The 22,279-nt window shown below is 38.7% G+C and overlaps 5 protein-coding genes across 5 annotated transcripts; 3 read left to right on the plus strand and 2 right to left on the minus strand.

Moving 5' to 3' along the window:
* Positions 1-1,025: 1,025 nt before the first annotated feature.
* LOC128866423 (probable U2 small nuclear ribonucleoprotein A') lies at positions 1,026-2,126 on the plus strand. Its single transcript, XM_054107141.1, has one exon. The coding sequence runs from the start codon at positions 1,212-1,214 to the stop codon at positions 1,992-1,994; it is 783 nt and encodes a 260-aa protein (XP_053963116.1). The 5' UTR covers positions 1,026-1,211; the 3' UTR covers positions 1,995-2,126.
* Positions 2,111-3,305, minus strand: LOC128866424 (GEL complex subunit OPTI). Its single transcript, XM_054107142.1, has 3 exons — positions 3,051-3,305; positions 2,774-2,877; positions 2,111-2,710 (listed from the first exon to the last, which is right to left on the minus strand). Exons 1-3 carry the CDS (start codon positions 3,162-3,164, stop codon positions 2,512-2,514), a joined length of 417 nt encoding a protein of 138 aa, XP_053963117.1. The 5' UTR covers positions 3,165-3,305; the 3' UTR covers positions 2,111-2,511.
* Positions 3,306-3,922: 617 nt separating this feature from the next.
* LOC128866422 (crossover junction endonuclease MUS81) lies at positions 3,923-5,400 on the minus strand. The gene has a single exon (XM_054107140.1). It carries the CDS (start codon positions 5,306-5,308, stop codon positions 4,058-4,060), a length of 1,251 nt encoding a protein of 416 aa, XP_053963115.1. The 5' UTR covers positions 5,309-5,400; the 3' UTR covers positions 3,923-4,057.
* A 44-nt stretch (positions 5,401-5,444) lies between these two features.
* On the plus strand, positions 5,445-6,085 carry LOC128866425 (39S ribosomal protein L52, mitochondrial). The gene is made up of 3 exons (XM_054107143.1): positions 5,445-5,559; positions 5,626-5,774; positions 5,837-6,085. The coding sequence occupies exons 1-3, from the start codon at positions 5,511-5,513 to the stop codon at positions 6,020-6,022; spliced, it is 384 nt and encodes a 127-aa protein (XP_053963118.1). The 5' UTR covers positions 5,445-5,510; the 3' UTR covers positions 6,023-6,085.
* A 13,489-nt stretch (positions 6,086-19,574) lies between these two features.
* On the plus strand, positions 19,575-20,647 carry LOC128868401 (uncharacterized). Its single transcript, XM_054110453.1, has 2 exons — positions 19,575-19,816; positions 20,139-20,647. The coding sequence occupies exons 1-2, from the start codon at positions 19,805-19,807 to the stop codon at positions 20,436-20,438; spliced, it is 312 nt and encodes a 103-aa protein (XP_053966428.1). The 5' UTR covers positions 19,575-19,804; the 3' UTR covers positions 20,439-20,647.
* The last annotated feature ends 1,632 nt before the right edge of the window (positions 20,648-22,279 follow it).

Below are 22,279 nucleotides of genomic sequence, written 5' to 3' on the forward strand. Positions count from 1 at the left end.
GAGTGACAGTTCTTGGCCGGATATAAATCCGGGTCGTTTCGGTAACGTATAACCGACTGTCGTGGAAACGCTGTTCTATCCGTCATAGATAACGCATCCGTTGCGGCAACGAGTTTCACTGACATCGAACTAGATTATGTATAATTGAGTCGAGGGCACCCCATACATGCCGTACGCCATGCCGGAACAAGGCGAATTGAGTACTTTGGGAACGCAGCAAGGCGAATCTATTAATGGTGGTATTAGTAAATCAGCTGATTTGTTTTTTCTTTCGCATTGACCATGTCGCTGTCAGCCCAGAGTGAAATAAGGGGATGTAATTCTTAGTTTTTTACTTAGCCAATACTTTGAATTGGTATGCAGTTTGTTTGCGTTTTTATGCGGAACTTCAGGAACAAGTAATTCCCCTTCCTTTTGTTTGCTTATAGATGGAGTCATACGACACAGCGAATTAGGAAGGTGCAATCTATTTATCTATCATTCTTGATGCGACCCCAAGAATGAAAGAGAAACAAATTACGCCTTCCGAATTCTTCGTGTCGTAAAAGCGGATGAATAAACAAGCAAAAGGAAGTGGAATTACTTGTTTGTGAAGAAGAAGACTAGTCGAAAGATATGAAAACAACCAAACACAAGAAATTATGCTCACACATTTACTGCCACGGCGTCTTCCGCATAAAAACGCAAACCAACTGCATTTGCAGGCTTTATATTAATTTGTACAATACTTTCACAATTTAACACATTGCAATTCGTTTTCATAAGTTTGATTATTTTATTTCATTATTAGATTAAGTCTCACAGATCCCACAACTTCCAAGCCATTCAATGAATTTTCACAAACGCGTAATTTTTCAAACTTTTGTTTGTTTTGTTCGTTGGATTTCTATTGCGAACTGAGCTGACGTCAGACTTGTCAAAAGCGCGAAAAATAAAGCAACTGTTTTTTAATGGCGCAACTATAGTACTCAATTCGCCTTGATGAGACCCTATATGGTGAGTATTTAACTTGGTAGCATTTTCGTCTTTGACATGCGGGTTGTCAAATGAAGGTTTTTATGTGACATATTTGATGCTTGCCTTCATTTTAATTCGTGTATGATTTAGAGTTTGTATGAAAATTCACAAAATTTGTATTAAACCTGGGCATTATTCTTCATATTGCAATAAAGTGTAATCGATAACACTGCCAAATATTTGTAATACACAATATGGTGAAGCTAACGCCGGAACTAATAAATCAATCAATGCAATTTATAAATCCTTGCCGGGAGCGGGAATTGGATTTGCGCGGTTATAAAATTCCACAAATTGAAAACTTAGGCGCTACATTGGACCAATTTGACACAATAGATCTTTCTGATAATGATCTGCGAAAATTGGATGGGATACCGTATTTACCGCGTCTAAAATGCCTGCTACTTAACAACAATCGTATCCTGCGTATTGGCGATGGTCTGCATGAAGCGGTACCGAATTTACGCTCAGTTATTTTAACAGGAAACAATCTGCAGGAGCTAAGTGATTTAGAAGCACTTGCGTTACTACCTCACCTCGAAACACTGTGCTTGCTTGTAAATCCTGTTTCAACAAAACCTTATTACCGCGAGTACATGGCTTTCAAATTTCCCCAGCTGCGTTTGCTTGATTTCAGGAAGATCAAGAGAAAGGACCGTATTGAGGCACAAGAATATTTTCGTACTAAACAGGGTAAAGATATGCTGAAAGAAGTAGTAAAGAAATCAAAGCTTAATGCATCGGTCGCTGCTGCGGAAGCAGGAGGCAACGTCGCTGCTGGTAGTGCAGCGAGAGCGGCTAATCCAGAAGACTTACAACGTATACGAGATGCGATAAAAAGAGCGAACTCTCTTCAAGAGGTGGAGCGACTATCACGTATACTACAAAGTGGACAACTGCCCGAAAACTTTGAGCTCGAACTAAGTTCGAAAGGTGTTACACAGAATGGCAATGGCATAGAATCTATGGATTTTTAAAAAATATATTAAAACACTGGTTGTAAAGTAGTTGATTTGGAATGACATTTGGATTAAATACTTTATGAACATATGTATAAAAAAAACCTTAAATAAGTAAAGAAAAAAACTGAAACTGTAACGCTATGTGAACTATTGTTTATTTTTTTCATAGAAAAAGTTTAAACTCGTGTGGATAGTAGTAATGTAAGATAGTAGCACATACAATAACAGAATGCTCGGAAATGCAAGCACGCATCTGCTGAGGGGCACCAATCTCATTGTAACTTATTTAAGCTTGCTTAGTTACTACAATAATTTATTAACTAATAGTTGTTAAAACCATTACAACTACATCATAAAGCAGGATCTGCTCTGATTCTTGGGAAAGTAAATTGTTTTTGCCGCCTCATAGTTGATTTGTTTTGGCATTGTCTTATCGGGAAGGTTTAAAAATTGTTACTATCGAAAGTAGTCTGCTGATATTTTTAACATTAACGTACAACAAATCGGTAATTATTAAATTTGTTTGACTGCATTACGATAACTCCTTTTCAGCCATTATAGTATCATAATGCAACCCAGTATAAAAAATGATCCACGTCACCAGGAAACCAGCGAAAGATGTCATAAAACCTTCCTTTACCAACTCCCAAGCACCACCGTAAGCCTCCTCATCAATACCTTGGAAATTTATGGCATAAATGTAGACAATGCTACAGCTGATCCCCGCGAATCTATAAGAGTATTTAAAAAAAAAATATATTATATTTGGAAGAAGTTTACGGTAGTTTACTTACAGCACTAGGCCCAAGAAGCCTTTTAATGGTACAATGCCCCATACAATGCCCAAAAGAATGCCGAAGATTTGTCGAGCCCAGTATATAACGTCTAAAAATTCATCCTGAAAAGTAAAGTAAGAATATTCACATATGTATATGTAGGAGTGGAACATTGCATTTCTATGCCATTTTCGTTTTTTATCACTCAAGCACGTTTTTCATAAATACTTTTATCAGGCGCAGCAGTATTTGCTACATGAATTACTCCTCGCTATCACCTGTTTAATTAACTCACCTTGTCCGGCCAATCAGAATGCGCTTTCAAAGCACGGGAGCAAATCTCTGAAAAATTTACCGATTTTGAGGTACCACTACTGTTTCGTTCGATTGTGCTAGTCTTTGTTGACATTTTATCTATTTAGCTTAGCGGGTGATTAAATTAAACTAAATTTAATTAAAACTAGTTTCGTGCAATGATTAGTGAAAAAAGTTCAGAGACGTGTAACAAATTAGTTGATGTCAGTTTCATAGATAATGTCAGTTTGACATCTCGAAAGAAAAGTTGGAACAGTTTTTTTTTTATAAAGTTTGGCAGCACTGAAATCATTTAGTACAAGAAAATTTAATCAAGTGTTTTGCCGACATCGTTATGGTTGTGTTAAAAATAGTGCCCATTTACACAGAGAAACATTTGGAAGGGAAGCATTTTTTTTCCCAAGAGAAGAACGGCCGCGGAAGAGAGAAGGGAATTTGTCTCCTGGTTATCTTTGGTCTCCTGTACAGGCGACCATAGATAACATAGATAACCAGGCGACACGCTTGGGTCATCTATGGTTCTGAGTTCTATGTTGGTTTTCAATCAAGCGGGAGAACGAAAATACGATTAAATTCCCTTCTCTCGCGGCCGTCCTTCACCAGGGAACAAAATGTTTCCCTGTGTAAATGGGCACAATCCGGTGATAGTTTTAAAACGTTTGTACTTCGTGGTGGCATTAAACATTTTAATAAGTACCTCTAGTAATGTTTCATCCGAATAGCACCAATCGCATTTTTAAATGAATTTTGGGGGATATTTAAGCTATAATAACGCTGTAAATACTGGTCAAAACTGTTTTTAAATAAGTACCAAGGCAAAGGTTTAATTTTAGTTGAATATTTATTGAAAGCAATAAATAATAAAAGCAAGCACGAATAAAAATGACTGGAGTAACAGATTTTGCTGATGGTATTCAAACAAATGATTTTTATTACCTATTATTAAACTTATAAATAAAGATTTAAATGTACATATCAATTACTTAACTATTGAAAGTCAGTCTTGTAGAAATCATAAATTGTTTGGCTTATTTTATCACCCAGCGGGCGCTGTAACGGTCCACAAGAAATTTTGGCCAGCAGAGAACGAGCTTCCTTTTCACTTGTACATGCTTCGTAGGCATCGAAAATAAGTCGTGGTGTGGGATAGACTTCTACGATGGCTAGTGCCTTTTCCAGGGACAATGAGTGTAGTTGCAGCAATTGTTGTACGAATATTTCGCGAATAGTCAATTGTGCACCACGGGCCGAATCCTCATACAAGGCCCGGAATTTCAGTAAACCATACATATCAGCTGAAGAACGATATGGTTGTAAGTCTTCCTTGGTTGTGCTAAGCAAAACTTTATTCCTAAAGCAACGTATCAATGTTTTCGTCACACCTGCCAAATGCTTCATTGAACGAAAGTTATTCTGAGTATGTGCTATGGTAAAGCCTGAATGTATTTGCGTGTTCACAATTGCCTGCTGTAAGGACTCCATAGGTAAGCCCAAATGCTCATTATTCCCATAATCTTCGACTAAGTAGATAACATTTTGAATTCCACATTGGCGTAAACGATGTTTCTGCTCATGGAACCGACCATCGCGTATGCTTGAGGCCAAGTCGTCAAACCGTTTGCGTTCAACTATAAAAGGAAGGACTAATTCGTTCCCTTCCTGGTCACGTGCAACCCAAAGAAAATCACCGATGGTCAAACGACGTACTTCATACAATATATCAAAGCTTTCTAAGTAGCAACGTGTTTGATCCAAAGTGCGTTTGTTTTTGCCGTTGGTTTCTTGTGTGTCAACAAGTAATATTATGCGAAAGCTTCCTGGACTCATGATGACTTGACGCTGTCGCTCTTCTTCATCAGCGATAGCTTTCTGCTCTTTTTTAGTGATTTTTGTTTGCAACTTTCGAGATTTGTTTTTCTGAATAGAGTGGACAAGTTGTTTCACATCCGATTGAAATGTTTGCATTGTAGGTTGTAATTGCGAAATATGTTGCCTTTCTTGATACAATCGAAGCTCTTCATCTATAAGATTGCACAATGTGCTACCGAAGCCTCGAAGAATAGCACATTCACGTCCTGTGGCCAGTGGAAGCGGATAGCTGCGTAGAGCGTGCAGTGCTTCGCGAAGCTTGTATTGCGACTTTGCATTACGACGCTCCGCTTCCTCCAACCATTTCTCCAGCCATTTTTCAAAAAGAGGATTAGGTTGCTTTAATGTGATCTCCAAACGCTCTGCCATGCCATTAGATAAAATAATCACTTATTTTTAATTTGTGTACAATGTGAAGTTTGTACATTTTGTTTGTTTACTTTGTCTTTGAGCAGTGCTGCCAAGTGCCAACAAGTTGAATACTAAATGCCAGCTGTTTTTTTAAATGGTCAACATATGGTGTGAACGACTTCTTTCGTGCTTGCTTTTTATAGTGATTAAATAAGTGAATATGTTAAAGTTCACAAATTCCTTAGCAAATATTACTCAAAATGGAGCGAGTAAGTACATAATTATAATTCATAACTACCATTAATAATATATTCATTATTTATATGCAATTAAAGTTCAACGCCAATTTTCTTGTACGGTAATGCGAGCATTGGATTACAAATGGCGTGAACAGAGAGGTCTGCCCGAGAACCCCAATGCATTTGGCCCGTTGACTAACTTGCCGGACTACAGTTTCTTGGACGGACGTCCCACACCACTCGGTGTAGGTTAAATAAATTGGAATTGTAATAAGTTAATTATACACATTTTTTGGTGTATTTTTAGGCCAACCAGAAACGACGTTTGAAGAAACAACAAGAGATCGCGGCTAAAATTTTAACCCTAAGTAATGAATTGGATTTTGCGAAAAAGCGCTATGCGCGTATACAAGCAGAGAAGGCAGCAGAAAAAGAGAATGTGCTTAAAGGCAAACTTAAACCAAAGGGTTACATGTTGTTGAAAAAGGAATAATTTGTTAAATTTGTATTTGAAATTGAGTAATTAGTTTAATTAAACAAAACAATTGGCAGTAAAACAAACTTTCAGAAAGCTTGTACAGCTTAGCGTGTTTCCTCCGTCGTTCACGGACTATCTGAGTGCGGCAGTGGATGCGTGCACTTCAGCATTTTACTCACAAATTGATTATGGCCTCAAAGTGGAACTTTGTGAGAGTGCACAACTCGTCAGTCGCATAGTCATGGACCTAAGAACTCGTCTTACCAGTATTGCATCGGGGCTGGACGAATTATTTGAGTTGTCGGGTCTATGATGAGCCATCACTCATGGCAAATGGGGAGGTGGAGTTGCTTCGTTCGAGCCATGTGATAGCGTCACAATTATATTTGAATACTGTACTAAGCATTATGTGGCATGTTCACTAACCTAGTTGGTTGTTGTTGTAGCAGCTTACCAAACCCTGTCAGTGCAATATAGATTATACCGACCGTCTTCGTTTAGCTCATCTGATGGTAGGCCCAAGAAACTTGTTTCGACAGGCTGGATCCACAGGGAGAGGGGTTTGATCGGGCATGTGAAAAAGTGGTTAGTATCGTGCCTGGGGCCTTCACATGCTGGACATATGTTTAGTATATTGGGATCAATTCTGGATAGGTAGGAGCTTAACATGCTAAAGTGTCCAGAACGTAATTGTGCCAACGTTACGCAGTTCTCTCGGGGTAGCTGGAGCTCTTCATCTGCTGTGGGTGGTGGTTAGACTCAGACTTGTTTGTTTGTTAACAATAATAGTGTAGGGCATATCACCGGTCGTCTTCGTCTAGCTCATCTAAAGGTAGGCCCAGGAAACATGCTGTTTAGACGGGATGGGCCCAGAGGGAGAGGGGTGTTAGATGAGTCGGTTTTAAGGGGCATGTGAAAAGGTGGTAAGTGTCGTGCGGGGTGCCTTCACATGCCGGACATATGTTTGGTATGTCGGGGTCCATTCTGGATTAGTAGGAGTTTAACCTGCTACAGTATCCTGAACGTAATTGTGCCAAGGTTACGCGGGACTCTCGGGGAAGTTGGAGCTCTTCGTCTGCAATTGGTGGAGGTTGCACTCCGATAACGGCATTCGGATGTCGGGAGCTTAAGACGGTGGTAAGGGTCCCCGATGAATGTCGTTTATGGCCTGTCTGTACACTGTTCGATCCTGGAGTGGTCTGTCTGTTTTGTTTAGGATCTCGTCCACGTAATTTACGAAGTGCCTCCTGATGTGCCTGGGAGGTGGCTCAGACTCAAGCAGGTGTCTGCAGGGGTAAGGCCTACGGTGACACCCTAGCAGAAACTGCTTGCTGAGCAGTTTGTTATGCTCCTTCACAGGTAGCATATGAGCCTCGTCATGCAGGTGTTGTATAGGGGACATCAGAAGACATCCTGTCGCGGTCCTTATTGCAGTATTTTGGCAGGTCTGGAGCTTCGTCCACTGGGTATCACTGGTTCCAGGCGACCAGACAGGCGCAGCATAGTTAAGAACCGGTCGGCCTATTGTCTTGAGAGGAGACTCCCACTGGTGGCTGGGGGAGTTTCGAAATCCAGAAATTGAAAAGCAAGTGTGAAAGGACACCACCCTGCGGTGCTCCTTGCTTTATTTTCCTCTGTTTAGATGTGTGGTTTCGGAATCTCACCGACGAATGATAGTAGTTCGCGGTCAACCTCTTCAGCCCTGGCGACTGTAAAATGTCATCTAGTAGCGTGGCGTGGCTGACTGTGTCGAAAGCCTTCTTCAGGTCCCACGCTTGTAGAACAGTCCTCTCGCAGGGGCGGTTTTGGTTAAGCCCGCGGTTTATCTGGGCGTTTATGGCGGTGAGTGCAGTGGTGGCGCTATGCCCTCGTCGGAAGCCATGCTGATGTGGGGCTGCGGCTAGGTGTTTCGTGAAGAGTGGGAGTAGGAGGGCTTCAAGTGTCTTCACTACTGGGGAAAGGAGAGTTGTCGGGTTTCCCAGGTTTCAGTAGTGGGACCACTTTCTCTGTTTTCCACTTGTCGGGGATGATGAGAGTGGCCAAGGACAGATTGAAGACGCTTGTGAGAAATCCTACTCCCAATGGTCCCAGGGGCTTCAGCATCAGCGCGTTTAGTCCGTCAGGGTCAATGGCTTTTGATGTTTTAGATTTGATGATGGCCCCCTGAACCTCATCACCGGAGAAAGTAAGTGGCGCACTGTCGTTTATCAGTTTGTGCAGCCTTCTGGTAGCACTACGCTTGGATCTGTCGCCCGGAGGATGCAGTATAAAAAGCCCGCTAAAGTAGCTCGCGTATATCTTCGGGTCCGACGCAGTGCAACCGTTGAAGGTGATAGCCACCTTGTCATTGTGCTTCGTCGGGATCGACAAGGACCTAACGGTGGACCAGAGCTTACTCACCCCAGAGGTGAGGTTACAGGTCTTCAAGTGCTCAACCCATTTAGTCCGCTTGAGTTGATATACCAGTTGCCGGATCTCCAAATTGAGATCCCTTATGCGGGGATCCCCTGGATCGACCTGACGTAGGTGGTCACGCTCGTTTGCCATGCTGGCTGCTTTGGCTGGGAAATGAGGACGGATGGCCTTGAACCTTCCAGCTGGGATGAAGTGGGCCGCAGCAGCTGTGAGCACCTTGCGGAATGCGCGTTCGCCTGCGCGCACATCGGTGGGGATGGAAAGAGCGGCGAAGGTGTCCTCGGTGAATTCCGTGAAGCCGACCCAATTAGCTTTTTTAAAGTTACAATAGAACTGGACCAAAGTCGGCAGGTCTCTCAATCGAGGCGATAATGGGCAAGTGGTCTGATGCAAGCGATAGCATTGGTCGCCACGTTATGCAATTTATCAGCCCCGCGCTGGCTATTATTAGATCAGGCGAGCTGCTGCAATTGCCCACTACCCTGGTGGGGACGTCGCTCTACCAATTGCCGTCCCCTACGATCGTTTGGCAGACTTAAATGCCAAAGATAGTGATGCGCATTGAAGTCACCTACAACCAATCGGTTTTCACCTCTGATGAGCGCACCTACATATATCAGGGTGATATCCTGCCACGCAGCAGGTGACAGGGGGTATATAAACATTAAAAATTTCGAGGTCGGAATCGCCTCTCCGGACAGCTATGCCTTGACATTCTAAGGTGCTGTCCCTGCGGTCGATCCCTTCATCAATGAGACGATATTGCACTGTGTGGTGGACTATAAACACTAGGCCACCACCATTGTCTCGCTCGCGATCATGACTCTGCACGTTATAGTCATCCCTGGTGATCAGAGAGGACCAATCGTGCAGCTTGGTTTCGTGGACCGTAGCTATTTTGATACTGTGTTGGCTCATGAAGTCAACTATCTCGTCGACCTTGCTCATGAGTCCGTTACAGTTAAATTGTAGAAGCTTGCAGCTTCTAGGTGAGGTCGTTGTAACTCGGGGGGTGAGAGACGCGTGGGGTAGCCTACGTTGGGCCTGCTGTGCAATCCGCTGTAGTTGTTGCGGCCTGATGATGGTGGGCGGCTGCGCCACCGGGGCGGTTGCGGGTGCAGAGCTCTACAGCAGGGGGTAACGTAGTAAGTTGTCCACTCACGGGTGGTGCGCAGGCCGGAGCATCTCCGAAAATTGCACCAGCCATTGCAAGAATTGCACTTGACTGATGCCAGATTCCGAGGTATTACGATCTGACACACGGAACAGACTGTGCGGGGGACCAAGAGCTGCTAGTTTGTCTCCGCACTGGGGTTGGAGCAGGAGGGAAAGGAGATGGGTTAAGTCGGCGGTTGTGTTGCTCCGATAGGCTCCTTATCGTGGAGGTCTGGCTTGTGGTGGCGGTTGGTAGTGCCGGCCTATCAGGGGGAGTAGTAGCCGAGGTGGCATCGGACGCCTGCTGGCGGGAGCAACACGAGGCCACATACCGTGTGGACCACTCCCTATGAGTCTTAAGTCCTGAACAGGTCTTAAGGTGGCTCCACTCGTTGCACTTATTGCACCTAACCGAGGTGGAGTTCGGATGGAGCCGTTTATGGCAGGCACAGCAATAGAATACTTCGATTCAATTCCAGCCCTGAGGAAAAGCATTTGGAGCAAGGTTGCTGCGAGGAGTTGCTCCTGTGACGTAAGGGGTGGGATGATATGCTGTTCACTAGACAGGGCTAGTTTACTGGGGCGGCAGCCCTTGGTTTAGTTTAGTTTGAACTAAACCATTTGGTCTCACACTCTTCCTTTCGCAAGGTATCACGTTTCACGCGTGTATTGTTGTGGTAACAGCAATACTAAGCTTTGTCGGTGTATTGTAAATCACCGGTCGTCTTCCTCTAACTCATCTAAAGGTAGGCCCAGGAAACTTGCTGTTTCGACAGTTTGGGTCCAGAGGGAGAGGGGTGTTTGATGAGTGGATTTGATGGGGTGTCAGGGTCAATTCTGAATAAGTAGGAGTTTAACCTGCTACAATATCCAATAATTGTGCCAAGGTTACGCAAGTCTCTCGAAGTAGCAGGAGCTCTTCATCTGCTGGAAGGATGCTAGTCGGGTCATGTTTATGGTTTTCAACGTCCTGGCCTCGCATCCATATAAGAGAGTTGACCATAGGCTATGTTCAGAAACGCATTATAATGCGCAGTACTTGCAGCGCTGGCAGCACTGTCAATGTGACAATTCATGCAACTGATAGATTTGTTGAGAAATTGCAAATAGATTTGTTGCATTTATGAACGCGTTGTGCAATAAAATGGAATTGTTACTAAGTTTGGTCATGGACGATGTATGTGAGGAAAAAGCCGATAGTCTTTTATTAAATTTAAGAAAAAAAAAACCTTGTAAAGCTTAAAAGAAGGACATATCTTGTGAATTGTTTAATATCAAAACGGAAAATACCCAAAAATAAGTTTTTTTTTGAAACAATAAAATTTTCGCTGGGCGATGTTTCTACTAAAGTAATCACTAAAACCAAGAAAAGTATAATAAAATAAAGTTTAAATATCGTATTTTTCATCAATTTTTGTATTAAAAGCTAAAATAAATAATTAAATACCCACTTTTCATCAGACATTGTACTAGCGTATTTATTGGCAGTGTGAAAATTTTTGCTGCAAATAATGCACAACTTTTGATACAAAAATGACGTTTAAGAACGCGTTGCATTTGCAGTACTGCCATATTTGCATTTTTGAACGCATTGCTCACTCTGAAATGGTATGTTGCGCATTATAATGCATTGTTGAAAATACCCATACATAACATTTTAATTTGTCTTTAATTTTATTGGTATGCCCCGGCGGGTCAGTATTTGTTTAATTTTCATGAAGGTCGCTCTATCCATTTCTCTTCTGCCACTCTCCATTGTCTTGCCCGCTATGGTTTGTTTCGCATAGGTATAGTCTCTGCTGCTTTACAATAATACATTTAGTTTTATCACTATTCATATTTAGCCCGAAGTCTTTGCTGGTTTTTTCCACTTTGTTTATAATAGTTTGGAGATCCTGGAAATTGTTTGTTACTAGCGTTGTATCGTCTGCATAGCGAATGTTATTTACAGATATCCCATTAACTTTAATGCCTTTTTCTACGTCATTTATTGCTTCTTCAAATATTTTTCCTGCGTACACGCAAATAATAGTGGTGATAGTATGCAACCGTGTCTCACTCCTCTGTAGATTTTTGTCTCTCTTGTGGTGCTGTCTCCGAATCTAATTTCTGCAGTCTAATTCCAATATAAGTTTTGTATACATTTGATGTCATATTTGTTTATGTTCAAATCTCTCATTATTTTAAGTAGCTTGTATTTTGTCAAAGGCTTTCTCGTAGTCTATCTTGTTTGGCGTTCTGTGATTTTTGTGTAGGCATTTGAGGGCTAATATTGCTTCCCTGGTCCTAAACCCTTTCTTAAAGCCAAACTGTGTTGTTCCCACAGCGGCCTCTCTCCATAATCAATTCTGTTATGAATGATTTTTAGAAAAAATTTACATATTATCCTTGCATTTCTTTGCATTGATCTTTTTTTGGAATACAATAAACGTGGATTTTAACCATTAGTTTGAATATTTAGCAGTTTCATATATGTGGTTAAACACTTTCATTAGGGTTGCCATTCCACTGTCATCTATAAGTTTGAGAACATTAGATGCGATTTCGTCACAGCTTGTTGCTTTTTTGGTTTTGATAATTTTATCGCATTTTTTCAGACATAGTTTGTTTAGGTAATGGATTATCGGTTGAGTCGTTCATATTAATATTTTCATATCTTGAATCGTCTTTGAATAATTCATGGACATATTGTACCCAAATATTGTGTTTTTCGTTTTTGTCTGTTATAACTCGTTTGTATCGTATAATGTATTAATTGCATTATACTCCTATCTTCTCAGGTTACATATTTGAAATATGATATTTCCTTTAGTTTTCTGTGTAAGTTAAAACTATCATATAACTTTTCTAATCGCTCTATATCCTGTCATTGTCTTCCGATCTATTGGTTTCTTACGTCTCGTACGTTTCTTCGCTTATATTCATCAATGTTTATGATCCGATATTTCCTTTTCTCATGTTCAAAATTTTATCATTCATCCATTTTTCTTTGGCTATATTAATTTTTGTTCCTAGTGTATTAGTTAGTATTCTTATTTTGTCAGCAGTATTATTACAGCATTCTATAGGATTGTTACCAGTACTGCAACTTGTCAATAAGTCATTCAGTTTGTTTTGAAAGCCATTTCTAATATCGTCGTTTTCCAATTTATGTATATTGGCCCCTATTATGAGTTGGATTCGATCTTCGATATTCGTTGGTTGTCGAAGATCGAAAATCGAATGTCAATTTGGTATTATGAGCGGTGCAACCCTATCGAAATTTTCGTTGTTTACCGAATTTAGAGTCGAATGCAATTTTGCTTTCGATTGTGCAGCCTATTGTGGGAAAACTTGTTAAAGTGTAAGTTGTTTGCGATTATTTATGGTTTTATAGTAACCAAATAATAAATATATACTAACTTTGTTAATTTTATGCAGGTCGAAAGTCGTGAGTACCAAACAGCAATTAGAAAGGCTAGTTGCATTAATGGAAGAGAATCCACAATTCGCAAAAGGGATTTGCACCAAAGTTCAAGCAGCAAAAAAATGGGAGGAGTTTACAACGGAGCTGAATTGCTTGGGACCACCAGTTAGAACGCCAGCAAAATGGATTAAGGTTAATAATGGTTTTTTTGTGATGTTTATAGAAATACATTTTGGTTTTCCCTTGGCCGGTATGGGCTGAAATACGTAGAAGAACTGAAATACATATTTTTTTCGAATGACGAATAATTGAATAAAGAAAATTTATAACAAAAATAAAACGGAAACTGTGGCGTAAAGGTTTCTATTTAATACTTTTTAGATTTTTCTATAATATTCTAAGAATTTCATTTCTGATATTTTCTGCTTCTCCGTTATTTGACTCCACTTCAATATCTTCAGCATCTTCGTTGAGGGTCTCATCGGATAACTCTTCATCCAGAAGTTGAACATTTTAAAACAAGCAAATGTTCTGCAAAGCTGCACACACATTAATAATTTGTGTTGCTTTTTTTGGAGAATAGTGAAGAGCTCTTGGCTCGGGTGCACTGCTGCAACTGGTTTTCTATACTGGACAGTAGGTTCATAAACGCCTCTTTAGATAATCTAAAGTTCTTTAAAAAACTGTAAGGAAATTTCTGTAATATTAAGTACGTCAACACATTTTGAAAATTCTAAACGTACTCAGTGGAAGCCATTTCTAGGGGGTTGAATGCGCCCCTCAGCTGTTTTCTACTTCTAGCTAGTTCCACTAATCTTTCATCGTCCGATGAATCGTCGAACCACAACTCCGTTGTACTCATTTTCACAAAAATACTTTTTTTAACTTTTAAAAATGTTGTTTGCAAAGAATTTCAGCACAATCGGTTTTTCTTTTTTTTTTGATTTGCTGTATCAGCTGAGAAAAAATTATCTATTGTAAATGCGTCGAGCGTCACAATAGTCCTATTCTTCAACGAATGAGCACCATAATACCAGATGAAAATTCGTTCGATCAGCACTTTCGACTATAGTCGAAGATCGAATGTTGCCATTGATATGTGATTTTTTCTGTTTTGTTTTCGGTGTTGTTAATCGAGCTCGTATCGTTTCCAGCAATAAGTTATGATTGAAAGGAACGTCTGCGCGTTTTAGCCCGTATCATAGATGATTTAAATCTTTTGTTAATCAAGGTGTAGTCAATTTGATTACGTTTTATATTTCTCATTACATCTTGTGGTGATTTCCATGTGTACATCGGTCTCTCGGGGAATTTGTAATACGTGTTACCAATCATGAATTCTTCTTCTTGATCAAATTGCACTTGTCTATTTCCTCTTTCATTTCTATCTCATAGACCGAATTTTTCATTCACATTTGGTGTTTCCTCTTTTCCTACTTTTGCATTGAAATCGCCCATGATTATATTTATGCCATGTTTCTTAGTCATTAGAATTTTTGTAAGGTCATTATAAAAACTTTCAATCTTGTCATCAACACAGTTTAATTTTAGGATCGCTACCCTGTCAGAGTATGGAAAAAATTCGCTAACTTTCCCACAATGTTTTTTCGCGATCATAATGCCGACTCTTCAATGTCTTGTAGAGTCATTTCCAGAGTAGTAAAAGTGTACGTCTTTTTTCATGCAGCCGTTTGATTGCCACAATGTTTCGCTTATACCGAGAAAGTCAAGTTTTAGTCTGTTAAATTCATTGATTGTGTTGTCTGATTTACCTGATTCGTATAAACTTCGTACGTTCCATGTCGCAATATTTAAGTTCCTTAAGTGTTTCATAATATTTTTACTCCTATCATTTGTGTGCTGTTTGCATTGATTTGTCATGAGAGAGTGTACCTCCAGTGGTTTCCCGTTGCCTTCTGAAGGAATATTCATTTTAATTGTTTTTGTCTGCTAATATTCTAATGTTTTTGCCGTTAAATGACTTATATACACTGGGCATTGTTTATTCGTATATACAGGTATACCTATAGCTGTCACCATGTACTTATAGCTGTCGTCTAGGCCCAAATTGAATTTTTCGTTTGCTCTTATACAATTAATATATTTATTTTTGGGGCCGTCTTTGCACTCGCTTGTTTTATGTTTTCCAAAGCATCTGCTGCATGTTTCGTCGTTTTACATTCTTGTGATTTGTGGTTGTATCCTTTTCATTTAAAGTACATCGACACGTCAACTCCGTCATACACCTTGCATTTTTCCCATCCAATACTGACTTTTTCAATTTTTAGGTCGCTCGGGAAATGTTCTTCATCTACTTCCAATATGGCGTTGTAATACGTTTTATGTTTTTTGACCGCGTATTGTTTCAAGACCTTTATTTCACCTTCCAAAGTCTAATAAATCTTCATTGTTTTTTTCAAAAGACATATCAATTATCATCAGTTTTGGCTTAAGTGGTCGGGGGATCTTAATCTCATATTGGTCACTTGTTTTCGCTTCCATTATTGCTTTAATTTTATTTCTTTCCTCATTATTCACACTATTAATTATCATAGTCCCACTTTGACGTGTTTTTATGTCAGCGATGTTTAGGGTTAATTTTATTATTCAAGTCTTGTTTTGTTTTATCACTTGGTTGATTTGTTCTTGATTTTATAATAATGAGCACACGTTTTTTTAATTCTGGTGTATCCTTTGTTTTGTTTGGGTCATTGTTGAGTTTTAATATATTTGTATATGTGCTTTTCCTTTTTTCTACTACCAATGTTTTGATTTCTTTACATAGTATTTTACTCTCTTTACCCGCAGTTTCAGTTTGCCCTTTCATTTGTTCCGCTACCTTTCTTATAAAGGGTTTTCCAATAACAGGTGTTAGGTGTTAAACAGGAAGATGATTAACGATTTTTTATAGCCGGAATCGGAGCGTATTGATCTGAACAACGTTTATTTTCAACAAACAACAACATTCAACTGTGCAACAGATTCACAGAGTAGTAAACAAAATTACAGACGACTTCGATAAGAAGAAATATTGCATTGCCGTTCATTTGGACATCGCGAAAGCTTTTGACAGAGTATGGCACAAAGGACTTCTATATAAGCTAAAAACCATTTTACCACTTAACATATTTAATATCCTTAAAATCTACATGACTGATAGACACTTCTTCATAAAATATGACGATGAGTGCTCTGTTATCTTGACGGCGTCTGCTGGAGTACCTCAAGAAAGCGTACTGGGCCCCATACTATACTTAGTATACACAGCAGATGTACCAACGCCAACTACTCGAGGATCAATGATACATTTGCAGACGACACAGTTCTAATGTCAGCTAACCTCAATGAAGAAGCAGCAACAAAAACACTGCAAGATACGCTATCAGCTACAACACAATGGTTTGAAAAATGGGGCATTGAGGTCAATAAAGACAATAAACACAACATGTAATATACGCGAAGAGAAAATCTGCAAGATATCCAATCTAAATTAACGGGGAAGACATAAAAATGCACTCAAGTGCAAAATACTTAGGCATAACGATTGACTCAAAACGCACATGGAAAAAACACATACTGAACAAGAGAAACGAGATGAAAAACAAATTCCGACAACTCTACTGGCTACTAGGAAAACAATCAACCCTAAGCTTACTTAATAAACAAATGATATACAAATCAATAATCAGACCGACATGGACCTACGGACTAGAAATTTGGGGGACTGCCAGTAAATCAAACCTACAAATCATTCAGAGAAGTCAATCTAAGATGCTAAGGACAATCACAAACGCAAATTGGTACATAAAAAATGACGACATTCACCGCGACCTCGGCATAGACACTGTCACTGAAGCAGTAGAAAGAAGCAGCAGTAAGCACATCTTGCGTCTATTAGAGCACAAAAACCATGAGATTAGACTGATACCGGAAATGGAACTTAAACCAAGAAGACTAAAGCGCAAAACACCCACAGATCTTGCTCGTACTGTAGTATAAAATAAAATATAATAATATAAAATTATAGAAAACTAAGTATTAGTAAAATTGTAACTAAATACCACCAAAGACAATAATGTTCTCTTTCAAAGGGAAGGGACATTTTAATTCCAAACCCTAACACCAATTACTTATTGTTAATATTATATTAACAGATCGTAATTTATAATGGAAATAAAAAAAAAAAAAAATTTCAACAAGACGGCGCTACGTGCCACGCAAGCAACGAAATCATTGATCTTTTACGGGAAAAGTTTCCGGACCGTGTTATCTCTCGAAGAGGTGATCACAATTGGCCACCGAGATCTTGTGATTTAACACCTTGTGACTTTTTTCTTTGGAGCCACGTGAAAGAGAAGGTTTACGTAACAGCTCAGGGTCGATTCAAGATCTCAAAGATGGAATTCGTGAGGTTATCGAGTACATAGGGCAGTCACTTTGTAATTCGGTTATGGAAAATTTCATGAAAAAATGATTAACAGCATACCTTCCTCTTTATAATTAAATAAACATCAGCATTTTTCTTTGAATATAAAAATAACACCTCTTATTAGACAAAAAAAAAAAAAAAAAAAATAATAATTGGCGCGTACACTTCTGTTAGGTGCTTGGCCGAGCTCCTCCTCCTATTTGTGGTGTGCGTGTTGATGTTGTTCCACAAATGGAGGGACCTACAGTTTCAAGCCGACCCAAAATGGCAGACCTTTTTTTTGAGGAGCTTTTTCATGACAGAAATACACTCGGAGGTTTGCCATTTCCTGCCGAGGCGCGCTGCTATTAGAAACAATTTTTATCGTGATAACGTCTTATAATTCGATTTAGCCGGCTGCACGCTCGAAAAAATGTGTCGTTATCTTGCTCATTCGTTGTCATCTTGCTCAATCGCCGTTACCTTGCTTGAACTGCAAGCGAAAGCGCGGAATGAACGACAAAGAGCACAATCGGCCCCCGCATTCGGCAACGTTCGACATCTGGCGCTCTCCTACTTGAGTGAGTATATATATGTGTGTATATGTATGTATATGCGCTTTTGTATATAAATTCACATATTTGTATTTGCATATGCCTTTTTCCTGTGTGCATGGTAATGAACCATTTCTCTGTTGAGAATAGGACGATGATAGGAAAAGTAGGAAATGAAAGAGGGTGTTTCGAGTGTAATGTGTCTTGAGAAGGCAAATCGATGATGTTGCTAAGAGGTGTTGTTGACTTATTAACGTCGGATGCACAATCCAAATTGAACATATCTTTCATGAATTTGATAAATGTTTCGTCATTTTTCATGTTTGTGTAAATGTAACTTGATCAATTCCATTGCGATTCCATTTACCTCCTTCTCTATATCCATACAAAATATCTATCAAAAAAAGAAAATTTAAATTTTGTTTTGAAAATTGCAACCATTACATCAGTATTTTCTTATGACGTTGTCACGTTAAACTATCGTCAGAAAACCGACTTTATAGACAATCTCTTTTTTTTCTTAATTTTGGTATTTCATCGAGATTTGAACCTACGTTCTCTCTGAATTCCGTGTTTTTTTTTTAAATTTAGTACACCTAAAAAAAAGGTATTTTTTATAAAAGCTCTTAATTGAATTATTTATTTTTTCATTAATAATCTAAATCAATATTTCTTACAGACTATGAAAAACAGCTAAAAAATACAATTAAAAATAAATTAAACCTATAATTTACCTATTTTGTTTCATTGTAGACAATGTAATATTTCTTAAAGGTTACAAAGAAATAGTTTCAGAGAATGCTTAGAAACTTGTTAAACAATTCATTTAGTAACTTTTGAATTTAAAAGCGAATTAAATTCTTTCAATATAGTTTTGGATTCGTCCATATTTTTAAATCTGTCAATGCGCATGCATGTATTAATCAAAAAGTTGTAAATGTGCTAGAATTTTTGCCGAAAGTGATCGGCAATGTCTTGTAGGGCGTGAATGCGATACGAACTTGTCGAAATAACAGCTGTCAAACGCATTCAAACGCACGTTTTCAGTTGGTCGTTTTCACGCACGTTGGAGCATTACTTTTACGCATGCATACGTTTTTTATGCAAACAAATAACAAACAATCAAATTAAACAGAATCAAGTCATAAAAAATCAAATTACTCGTAAAAAATAACATCTCTTCATTAATGCTATTATGGATGTTTACTTCCTTAATTTCCAATACCAAGCAAATCTAACCAGTTTTTTTAATTTCGTCAACTCATCACATGGAATCCTCCCATTTTTAATAAAGTACGAGCAGAAAATAACTGGCTTGCGAGTAGATTTCCGTGATTTATAATTTTTCCATAAAATGCTTTTATATATTTTAGGCATCAACGAACCACAAAATTTCCGTCGTGTTGCTCGCCAAAGTGTCAAAAACAAAGGAAATTAATTAGAGCCTGGCATGGCGCTCTAAAATGAAATGTTGCGTAGACTGTAAAACAAATAACGCACACACATTCGGTATAGTTGACTGGGCAAATATGTTGTATGACTTCAATCATAATTCCCGTTTTAGGAACGGCGAGTTTAATTTGCAAAAGTCGCTAAATTTACACTAAATGAGTATCCGTTTTTTATCTCCATAATTTTGTTTTGATATTTACTATTGGAGTAGAGAGATTTAATAAAAAATCTGGAAGTGGTGACACTTGTCGAGTATATAAACTTGGTTTCAATGCTTGAGTAAAGGCAAACAGAAATTGACTAACACTGGAAGTGGAACTCTTAAAGTGACATGAAAAATTAAAATTTGTACTTCAAATAAAATATAAATAGCATTAAATCATATAAAATTTAATTTAAAAGGAAAAATGAGTTACTTGGTAAGTTAAAACAAATTTAAAAAGACAAATAAGCAAATAAAATTGATTGCTTAAAAATTTAAAATAAAAAATAAAAATAAAACTACTACAGAATTTCTCTTCAAATCCAGAAGTTATCTATGAGAAAGATATCCCATGATATAGTGCACTAAATAATTAATGTAATAAGCGGATAGTTAAAACACTGAAAAACTGAAGATTTAGTGACAATGAAACCGTTATATTAACTACCACTAAAAATTTAGTGATAGTGCAAAATGCCCAACCCTGAAAGATATAAAGTATATAGCTAATGAAAGCTTTGCATTTTACTCTCTTTCAGCGCTCGACTACCATGATCTGCCTCTTTACCACTCTCATTTGTCTGCAAATGGCCATCAGCTCGGCACGTTCGGTCTCTGACATACGTGATTTGGATAATGACATTTACAAAGGTTTGGATAGTCAATTAGCCTCTGGGTATTATTACATTAGTGACGGTCGGATAACGCCTATAAGCAGCAGCATTCGGCGCAAAGATTACGGTTATTCTAATGGCTATTCTGTATATTTCCAACCGATTGTGCGAGTCAAACATCAACATACAAGGAAGAAGTTATTTGTGCCTAATTTATTTGGCTAGATGAATAAAAAGAAGAAATGCGCGATGTTTGAAAGTACAGACTGATCCCTAGTTGTTAGGCACATTCCTTTATAAGCTTAGGGGAAAATATTAATACTCGTACATCTACTAAGTACTTTTACTTCTAAATAAAATTATATTAAAGATTTGGATAAATAATTACCAGTTAGTGATGGTTGTAATAACAATTGTATAAGCCTAAGAGTAATATAAAGCTAGTGTTAATAAAATTTAATAAAAGTTAAATAATATATTTCTTATAAGTAAATATTTATTTATTTATTTCAAGTCAATTGAAGATAAAATAATATATATACGTAATTTTAAGTGGAATGCCATACCTCAAAGAAAAGGCATTCTTTGTGTGCGCGAAAGCCTTGACGCTGCTAGCTAGCACCCGATGGGCGTAAAGCTTGCGACTGTGCACTATCTCATATTTACTGATCATAAAATCACAGAAGCGACAATTTGCTCCATACAATGCAGCTATTGGGTGCGCCGCCTGCGAGATCTTCTTCGCAAAACAGTTCCAACACCTTCACTGATGGGGCTGCTACTCATCGATCGAGATACGCCACCTTTAGGCCGTGCACATATACGGGCTTATGTGGCAGTGCAGAGGAGTACCGAGTATAGGTGGATCTATCTGGAGATCTCCCACGACCTAAGCACCGACAGGGGCATAATTGCCATCCGCAATTTCATGAATCGCCGTGGTATAATACAATTAAGATTTGACAACGAAAGAGCTTGGGAGCGCATGGTTCAATGCGTCAAATGCTTAAAGATGTCGCCGCAAGGAGTGTACGCTCAATTGTTTCTTCACTGATGCAAAGAACGTTGTAAACTCTTGCTCACTGTCTCACCTGCCGCTCAGCATACAGCAAGCGCAAGCATTCCCGCCAATTGATTTCTTATTGGGATTAGCCAACACTACCCATATACCCGGGATGAACGAAAGCCAGCACATGTGTCATGCGCCAGCAGTGACTAAATGGTATTTGGTATTTCTATGTACTGCGACGGGAATGGTGTCGAGGCATAGCAGAGGAGTTATCCCCCGGTAGAGATGGTGGAATTCGGCAAGCAGGTGTGCGAACTGCCACTGAAGTGAAGTGTTGGGCAGTGAATCGGGTTGATTCACAGGGCTGATAATGTTGCAGAATGTCTATACCCCACAATCGATTGTGACTGGTTCCCATGTTTCGTATTTTTTCCTAATCTATTCGTGTATACCATATATACTTACATATAATTAAGATACTTCATTTATTTGAAAAAATTTATATTATATTTTTTAATATTTATAATATTTTATAATATATTTAAATCTAAAAATACTGTTTATTTCAGATCACTGTACATTTAATGCAGTTTAAATTAGTTTTAAATAATTTTGAAAATCAATATTGCGGTTAAAAATCTAAAAACTTTTGTCATAGTCTGTTGCCTTAAGAAGAGGCAGGATCCGGATTGGCATTGAATTGATCAGATTTTGTGTATTTTCTAGAGTAAGTTTTTGCGTATCTTCCTCCTCCTTCAAATCCACTTTGATCGACATTTTTTAGCTTCGAATGCTTTATGTTTTGGATCATTATTATTGCTATTTACTCTCCACTCCCTTAGAAGCTTAAGGATTCAAAAAAAGTTTCCCAAACATTTCTCTTTCTAGCCGTAGGCCTCAGTTCATTAAACGATTTTCCTATTTCATTGCGAATAGCCATTTGCGAAGTCATCAGTGGTCTGCCTCGTCTTCTCGCTCCTTACGGGTTCCAAGCCAAGGCGGCATACGGTATTTCATCGTAAGGGTTTCGTAGAGTATGCCCTATCCATCCATATTT

The sequence above is a fragment of the Anastrepha ludens genome, chromosome 6, assembly GCF_028408465.1.
Source record: "Anastrepha ludens isolate Willacy chromosome 6, idAnaLude1.1, whole genome shotgun sequence".
NCBI classification, from domain to species: Eukaryota; Metazoa; Arthropoda; class Insecta; order Diptera; family Tephritidae; genus Anastrepha; species Anastrepha ludens.

What these genes read in the sequence shown, in the direction of transcription:
- LOC128866425 (XM_054107143.1), top strand. Translation starts at nt 5,511, where the DNA reads ATGTTAAAGTTCACAAATTCCTTAGCAAATATTACTCAAAATGGAGCG. An exon ending in TATTACTCAAAATGGAGCGA is followed by an intron (nt 5,560 to 5,625) that starts GTAAGTACATAA and finishes ATGCAATTAAAG; the next exon opens with TTCAACGCCAATTTTCTTGT. An exon ending in GACGTCCCACACCACTCGGT is followed by an intron (nt 5,775 to 5,836) that starts GTAGGTTAAATA and finishes GTGTATTTTTAG; the next exon opens with GCCAACCAGAAACGACGTTT.
- LOC128866424 (XM_054107142.1), bottom strand. Translation starts at nt 3,164, where the DNA reads ATGTCAACAAAGACTAGCACAATCGAACGAAACAGTAGTGGTACCTCA. An exon ending in ATTCTGATTGGCCGGACAAG is followed by an intron (nt 2,878 to 3,050) that starts GTGAGTTAATTA and finishes TTTACTTTTCAG; the next exon opens with GATGAATTTTTAGACGTTAT. An exon ending in GGCTTCTTGGGCCTAGTGCT is followed by an intron (nt 2,711 to 2,773) that starts GTAAGTAAACTA and finishes ATACTCTTATAG; the next exon opens with ATTCGCGGGGATCAGCTGTA.
- LOC128866423 (XM_054107141.1), top strand. Translation starts at nt 1,212, where the DNA reads ATGGTGAAGCTAACGCCGGAACTAATAAATCAATCAATGCAATTTATA.
- LOC128866422 (XM_054107140.1), bottom strand. Translation starts at nt 5,308, where the DNA reads ATGGCAGAGCGTTTGGAGATCACATTAAAGCAACCTAATCCTCTTTTT.